The sequence below is a fragment of the Sander lucioperca genome, chromosome 14 (genome assembly GCF_008315115.2).
Source record: "Sander lucioperca isolate FBNREF2018 chromosome 14, SLUC_FBN_1.2, whole genome shotgun sequence".
In the NCBI taxonomy this organism is placed as follows: domain Eukaryota; kingdom Metazoa; phylum Chordata; class Actinopteri; order Perciformes; family Percidae; genus Sander; species Sander lucioperca.
This window is the reverse complement of record NC_050186.1, coordinates 32,856,688-32,865,251: the sequence shown is the minus strand read 5'-3', so window position 1 is coordinate 32,865,251 and position 8,564 is coordinate 32,856,688. Positions and strand designations below refer to the sequence as shown.

General features: G+C 39.6%; 1 protein-coding gene across 2 annotated transcripts; it reads right to left on the bottom strand.

Moving 5' to 3' along the window:
• Positions 1-428: 428 nt before the first annotated feature.
• Positions 429-6,349, bottom strand: tdgf1 (teratocarcinoma-derived growth factor 1). 2 transcript variants are annotated; one of them, XM_031287375.2, is made up of 6 exons: positions 5,899-6,349; positions 5,719-5,774; positions 4,378-4,502; positions 2,651-2,765; positions 1,893-2,002; positions 429-553 (listed from the first exon to the last, which is right to left on the bottom strand). In XM_031287375.2, exons 1-6 carry the CDS (start codon positions 5,919-5,921, stop codon positions 479-481), a joined length of 504 nt encoding a protein of 167 aa, XP_031143235.1. In that variant the 5' UTR covers positions 5,922-6,349; the 3' UTR covers positions 429-478. The 2 variants fall into 2 exon arrangements, with proteins under 2 accessions (XP_031143235.1, XP_031143234.1); XM_031287374.2 differs by having other exon boundaries at positions 4,302-4,502; positions 5,899-6,337.
• Positions 6,350-8,564: the final 2,215 nt, after the last annotated feature.

Below are 8,564 nucleotides of genomic sequence, written 5' to 3'. Positions count from 1 at the left end.
ATGTTTGGGTTGTGGTCTTTGCGGTGTGTTCAAGTGCAACTTTTTGGCGGAGGGCCGAGTGGTGTGGGTGGAGTCCTCAGAAAGATAAAAACACATTTCATATGGCCACCATTCAGAGGAGTTGGGGCCTAAACATGAACCGCAACATCGCACCAAAACAGTCTGACTGCAGCGGTTGAAATCCAGATTATCTGTATTTAACACCTCTTACTTAGAAAGTAGGATGTATTCCCTCATGATGGAACATCTCCTGTTTTCAGACTATATTTGACTCCTCCCCTGCAGTAGCATTTGGAAGAAAAAATTACAATAAATATTAGTTTGAAGCTTTGTAAAGCTCCGATAGGGGTACAGGAAAATGATCTTTAGTCCTGAAGAAGCAGCTCGAGAAATCGTGCGTAGTCTACAGCTGGTGTTGGTGTCCAGCATTGTTTTTTTTAAACCAATCAGAGGAGGGGAAGCAGGGGAAGAAGCAGCATCAGAAACAGGAAGCAGCCGGGCACAACTGTCCTGACAGCGGACGAGTGATACCAACGCACCTCCTCCGAGTCATCTGGGAAGAAAAGACCGAAAGCATTAGTATTGTAACTTTCTCATTTCATCACTATTCACTGACATTTCGTCTCAATACACTACACTCTGTGGTTACTATTTTATGGGCTGTGTATAGTATTTAGTTCCTTTTCACGTTTGTCTTTCAACGCTTAATTTTGTATATAGTAGATACATGTGTATAGTATTCAAGGTTTTAAGGTTACTTATCTATCTAACAATATTTCACTTAACCCTTGTGTTGTCTTCCCGTCGACCATGCAACTTTTGGTTTTTCTGGGTCAAAATGTAACCTTCCTGTTGTCCTCGGGGTCAAATTTGACCCATTTTTAAAAAATATATATATGTATTACGGTGTGGTATTGTTAAAAAAAACGACCGCAGAGAGGGCGTGGAGTAATTTCTTCCCTCCTTTAAAAGTACGTAGAATGTGGGACAACATGAATGTAAAATTTGCGTCTCCTCCGATGTTTCACCTGGATTTCCGGGTGAGACATCGAAGAATTTACACTGGGGGTAATTCTGCACCAGATCAATAAAAAATGTATCAGAAATTTGGGTTTCTTTCAACCAAATTCTCAACATAAAAAATGATGTGGATGGTTGCATACAACCATTACTCTTCACAGGTAAAATACATTATCAGGTCACTACTTTCATTGAATTTGGGTTTTTTTATTTAATTTTATAGCATTTGAAAAAAAAAAAAAAAAAAAAGATAAAAGCAAACGTCACAAAAATGTGTGTGGGGGGGGAGACACAAAAATGTCAACAACAAAAAAAACAGAAAAAAAAGTAACAAAAACTTGGGAAAAAACTGACAAACGTTCAAAAACGTAGTTTGACCCAGAAAAACAACAAAATGCATGGCTCGTGGTCGTTCAGAGGTGCGTTTACACCCAGTGGGAGGTCACTGTGAGCACCCGGGCCGTTGTTTTCTTTGGGATGGAAAGTGTGAACGACGCCGTTTTCTGACAGACGGGCCCGGCTGCCGGGCGTCGGCCACACTCCCGCTATTCATTCATGTGGAAAAACATGGCAGCTGGGGAACGTACAGCATGGAAAACTACAAACTCAATAGTCACGGGACTGAATGAGCACAGACTCTGACTCGGTCCGTGCGTGGCCATGAACGCTTCAGAGGGGGATGAGTTTTAATAAAGCCGAATCTGCTCTCCATGAGGCAAGAATTAAAAAAAAAAAAAACAACCTCTAACCATTTACACTCGGCCAAGTCTGTGCCGTTTTGATTTCCCATAGAAACAAACTGAAACCCACGACTGCCTGAAAGGACAAAAAAAAAAAGCTAAAAACGTGTCAGAGGTGTGTGCGTGTCTCACCACAGTCGTTATTGAAGACGTGGGGGAAGCAGTGCAGGACGCCGTAACCACAGCGACAGTAGGAGCATCCTTTCTGAACCCACTCGCCGTGAGGAATCGAACCGCAGCTCCTGAGGACAGACAGGAAAAAAAGTGCAACAACCACGGAATTAGCAAAGTGTGTACTCAAGGTTCCTTACATTATCCCCCACATATGATGTCAAGGCTCTGTCAAAACCTCCATTTCTATTGGTCAACGCAGTTGATAAAACCCAGTGTGGATGTGCGTCCCCTTCCTCTTTCTTTGTGTTGGCGTTCTAACCTCTGGTGGATTTCTGAGGACTATGGTTAACTGCTCCTCAGATCTCTGCAGGGTAAATCCAGACCTGGCTAGCTGATTGGTGCATCTGAACTACAGGCTGTAGGTGGTGCCAGAGGAGCCGGATTATTTTTTTTTTTAAATGACCTGCTTCATGTAGTTCTACTGGAACATAGGGTCAGTTTCAGCTAATATGACAGAAAGTTAGTTTTATAAGGCTACTGCACCTTTTAATGAAAAAAAAAAAAAAAAAAGGATGAATCTAATTGAAAATAATAGTTAGTTTCAGCCCTGCTTGCAGTGGAATATTTACTTGACAAATTACAGACATGGCAGGTTCTCACGGGATATTTGCAAATGATTACAAATGACTACAGGTCCCCAGGTATTACTGGTCCTGTGCAAATAGGGCTAAAGGAAGCAATGACTGATTAAGGTGGCGATTGAGAGCGTGGTGTACCTGATGCGCTGGTCGTACTCGCAGCTCCTCCCGGTGAAGAACGGAGGGCAGGCACAGAAGCTGCCCAGGATACAGGTTCCTCCGTTCTTACAGCAGCTCCGACTCTGCTCAGCACCTACAAGCCAGAGAGGGGGGAGGAGGGGGAGAGGGTTAGAACTTAAGAGACGATTTCTTGAGACAACAGTATGCTCGGACAAAGCTCAAAAGTACGTGTATTTCAATTTCTTGGGCTACTTTGGTGGAAATAATCTGACCGAATCAATCAAACAAAGTGTAAATATGTTGCAATTAAACAAAAAGAAAAAAAAGTCACAAAGATTTACTTTTGAAAAAGTACAGCATTGAGGAAGGAGAGTAGACCTAACGCAGCTTGATTATTGTTTCTATATTTGTTCTTCCTTATCTTAAGAGCTAGATAAAGTGGGATGTGAGTTGGGGTAGTGTTTTTTTTTTTTTTTTTTTTTTAAACGGTCTTGTTTGACTGGGGGGGGGGTAGGACCTACCTATTCCTTCACTTTCTTTTTATTGTCTTTGAAATCATTCAATACGATTTCATTCATTCGTACAAGCGAAAACACACCTAACAAACTTATGTTAATAATTTACTGTATAATATATATGTATGTATATATGTACAGTATGTGTGTATGTATGTATACATTTATAGTTTTTATTTATTATTTTTATTTATAGTTTATGATACCTTTGTTTATTTGTATTTTACTTCATTGTTGTTCTTGGTTTTTATCTGCTGTTTTTCTGTAACCTTGAAAAGAAAAGTGCTATAGAAATAAAGTGTATTATTATTATTATTATTATTATTATTATTACTTATTTTGTTATTTTCTCCATGTACCTAATGTATGAATCTGTAATGCATCTTTAGCTTTGTTTTGGTAGCTGCTTTTTAATGTTACTACTCTACTCTATGTGGGCTCCACTTGTTGACCAGAGACTCTTAACGTGACTTCCAGAGACCAGTGAGAGCAGCTGACGGCCGCTGCAGGGGCCCTCAGACCTCGGCTTGAGCCTCCCTGTGCCTCTGCCTGTATCTGTGAGATAAACCAGAGTCTCCATCTGGCAGCAAATTCCTGTCCTCGGCTCCACGTCAACAGACAAACGCCGAGAGTCAGAACAAACAGCCGAAAATAACAGAAACACACTAAAACTCAGCCAACGGTGCCCGGCCTGTCACTACTTCTCATCTGAGGATTTGCTTTGAGAGACTTTTTATTCGAAGAGACAGATATGTGGCCCCTTTGAATGTTACAAAGCAACGTACAAAGAATGTTAATACAATCAAACTATATCATATACAGTATTTTCACAACCTTTTTTAAAGATGGGAATGTGACGTGTGCAGCCTACTTTTCCCGCCTTATGGATTTTGAACTTTCTTTTCTCTATTTCATTATTTTATCTGAATCGCTTTAAAAAAAATGTTTTGATTTATTTTAGTTTTGATATTTTTATTCATTTTCCTTGAAATTAATTTCGTAAATGTGCAAAATAATTGTTAATAATGTTATACAGTCAGATGTACAAACTCTCTCTCTGTGTTTTTTGTGTAAAGTGGTCAGTTCTTTCCCTTGTTGGTTTTTGTGGCTTTGCCACCTCTGTCTGAGCACACGGAGGTGAAGTGTGAACTTACTGCCCGTGAGGCCGATGAAGGGCAGGACGGCGCTGGCGTCGCGGTGTTTACGGTCCCCGCCGTTTGGTGAGCTCACCTGGGTAAACTGGCCCAGGAAGTCCTTGGAGGGCTGCTGGGCTTTCACCACCGCGGAAGACGAAGAAGACAGAGAGGGGGATGAAGAGGAGGTCTGGGCTCTGCCGCACTCGTCTCCCTCACAGCCTGAAAAAAACAACAACAACAAAACGCAACAAACTCAGAATTGATCAAATCCTCAATCACATTAACTTTAAATCATAGCTAACTCTTTTGAAAAAAATATGTGGTTACAGGGTTTCCCCCAGAAAAGTTGTTAGGCCCGGTGGCAATCGGGGGCCCGACTAGGGCCAGTCACACACTGATGGCAGCATTAAAGTAGAACCTAATAGTCTCTGTGATAACAGAATCATGGATGGAATTGCTAAATTAAGAATTTAAAAAAGCTATAAGACAGATTCCATAGGGCCCTACATTAAGTCAGTGCTAAAAGCTAACTGGAGATTTTGAAAATATGACTACGTCTAAGTTTCCAACCATGCCCTAAAAAAGTAGTTTTAAGAAAACATCTGAAAATACATTAAGAAATAATTCCCAGTGGCTTAGGCCTGGTGGGCCACCAGCTTTGCAGTACACTGGGGGAAACACTGGGGTTAGTTGTTATCTTGACATTTAAATTGATGTTTTGTACATTTCCATTTCTGTTCATTGTGTAAATGAATGACTAGTGGGCGTCACGTCTGCATTAGTTTCTGTCAAAGTTGGAATGGGAGGAACAATGTGTCCAGAAACCTAAAACTGCACAGCCTTGAAATGATGAATGAATACATGTTATAGGCTATAGGACTTGTAGTGAACATTGTGTATGGTCCTTTAGGCTCATTTTTTTTACTCAAAAAGGTTTTTGAAGTCCAAATCAAACACATGGCCGCAAATTCAAATGATGTTGTAATATAGATTCTGAGTTAGGGCTGCACAATTTTATCGAAAATCGCAACATGGGCTAGTGCAATATCTAAATCGTGGGGGGGGGGGGGCAATATTTGTCTAAGGCAAAAGATGTGACAAACCTATCATACAGACGTAAGAACAAAATCTTTGGTACAGTCAGATCCTCACAAAAAAACATTTTTATATATATATATTTTTCAATGAAAACTAGTGAAACAAAAATCACCAATGTCGTGGATCATATCGCAATGGCAATACTGGTCAAAATAATCGATTTAGAATTTAGAATTTCGATGTGCAGCCCTAATTTGAGTCATTAAATTGTGTTTCAATGGACTTCACGGTCGTCTTTATTCATGTCAGTATTTAAAAAATAAAATATAGCCTACATAAAAACTCGAAATGATCAGCCACAGAGCAGAGAGGTGTGTATGGGGAGAGTGTTACCGACCTGCAGCGGGCGGAGCGGCAGCACAGCGGAGACAGGTCGCTGCGCAGAGCACAACCCTGAAAACACACGTACAACAACGTTATCAACAGGGACCGGCTATTCTAGCTACATTTTAAAAACAAACTAAATAATTGTTATTAATGAATTAAATAATAAGTCTCATTCTGTCTCCAGACTCACCTGAGAAGCTGTATCCAATTCATTTTTACCGGAGAGGTTGAAACAAATCCACAGTCTTAACTCTGCTGAATAAATCAAACTAAACAATTTCCCCAGACCAATGGCGGTAAACTTGTATCTACAGACTTCCAAAAATAGTACACGGTGATTCGTAGGCTACGTAGGTCTATGTTTTGCGGTTTCCAAAAGGTAAAAAGTGTCCATAAATTCCTGTGTGAGTGACTTGACTTCACGGCCAAAGACTTCACGGTTAGAAGATGCGAACTCGGCTTCGAACTCCCTCCTCCGGCGGCGGCGGTTAGTTTCTTCTGAAGGCTTCTCTCTGCTCTTCAGGTGACTCTCATACAGAGGGCTCCGGAAGCCCCGCCTACTCCCGATTGACTCGCATACAGGGGGCTCCAGAAGCCCCGCCCACTCCCGATTGCTCTCTGTTTCCGTCTGTCTGATGCGTTCACGTGGAATCCACAATAACGGAAACTCGCCTAAAGCTGTTGTTTTGTCACGTACGATACTACATGTGAGAAATACAATTTTCCTTATCAATCTCATAACATTCTTTGCAAGTTTAACATTCATAAATGTAAAGTTTCAAAGTAAAACCTCACAAGACACTTTTGGCGCTTTTTTGACGTTTAACACTTCTCTTCACTACTGTATAAACACCATTAACACCAATATATTACCACTAGTTACCACACTTATTTTTGAAATGCATGGTCAATAAACCTCATCTATAGGAAATTATACCTAATCCGAGAGTTAAAAAAGCTGAAATTATGAATTATTTAGACTAATGTTAAAGGAAGGTTAATCACAGTTATACGTCAACATTCAGTTTTGAAACATTTCAATGTTTTTTTCAAATGCTAAAAAATTGAATAAAACACCAAAAATTCAACAAAAGTGGAAATCCGATCTTTTGTTGTACTTGCGAACCGCGTTGTATGGAATCATCCGTGTTATTTTTTGGTAAATACAATTAGGCAGTTCAAAAAAACATTCTGTGTGTGTGTGTATATATATATATATATATATATATATATATATATATATATATATATATATATATATATATATACTTATATTGTTTGTTCTGTTTAACCTGTTTGTTTAACTTATTTTAGAGAATGTGTGACATGCACCTACAACACCAAAACAAATGTATTGCTGTTTATTCATACATCTATAACGCTTAGTGAGTTCAACTAAAGTAATACAAAAATTTTAAAAAGTTAACTGACCTAAGACCTAAAAGAAACTAGCAAATGTTAAAATTGCAAAGCCTTACAATTACAATAAAATATATATTGTCACTTGTAGGCTGATGATGATGATTTCAGATCATTTTGCTTTAGAAGTTCCTAATAAGATAGTTTCCCCAACCATCAAGGACCATGTTATCCTTTGGTGTATCTAAAAACTGAGTTTTCACTGGACAGACATGTTTGGAGAACTCACTGCAATTCAGTGTGATTGTATTGGCTGAAAAGTATTTCTAAACTATTCAGTATAGAGACTGAAAGTGAAGTGACGTTTATTTCAAGAAATAAATGAGAAAAGAGCCTAATAGCAGACAGTATTTGTGTGCCTGTTGCAGAGATGGGGACTCAAGTTTTGGGACTGGGACTCGAGTCGCACTTACAGTAGTCTCGCATTACCAGACCTTCCTCCACAGCGCTGCGGAGGAGGGTCTGGCTAGTCCACACAGCATTCCTGGTTTATTGGCATTTCTTTAAACCAATCACAATCGTCTTGGGCGGTGCTAAGCGCCGGACAGAGCCCCGGTGCTGCTGCAAAATAGCCTCTGGAAGGAACTTGTTTTGGTGGAACATGTGTACATTCAAAAGTAGTTTTAGTCGTGCAACAGAAAACTCAGATTGGACAGATAGTCTAGCTAGCTGTCTGGATTTACCCTGCAGAGATCTATCTATTTATTATTATATCCACCAGAGACTCAGGACTTGACTTGGACTCTAGCGCAAAGACTGGTCAGCATCTCTGGTCTGTTGATGCTGTTGACTTATGCATTAAAAAAAAATTGGGGAAAAAATTGCTTTTAACCATAGTGCCCCCGACTCCTGGAACAAATTACAACCCTTCCTTAATTAAAACCAACTCACTTTTAGAAGTCTACTTTTAAACCTGCAAACTTCTACTTGTAATTCCCTCACATAATTGTACTTTCTTGTGCATCCTTATTATCCTGATGTGTTTGTCAAGTCATTTTTTTCCCTATTCAGAAAGTTTTAAATAGTTTTATTGTCTTTCTATTTTTCTTATGATGGCTTCGCATCTTTTCTGTGTTGTTGTCTTGTCTTTTCTCTTCGTAATTTGACTCGATGTCATCCAAATGAGGGCCGCCCCTCAATTTCACGAATCAATTGTTAATTGGGAAAGAGAGCTTTTAACTTTGACGCTCCAGACGGATGGAACTGGCTTCAGGATTCTCTCCAATTAGAACAACTCGTTTCCATCGGGCACGTTCAAGATGATGCTTGAAAACGTGTCACACAGGGACTGCTCTTGTTTCTAACAGCCCTCTTATTCACCTACATCAGTGATTCTCATTTGTTTTCATCGTTTTATGTGTACTCTCATTTTGTGATTGTTACTTCATAAATTTGTTTTACATGTTGTAATTTGGGTATTGTTTTATGAGCAGATCA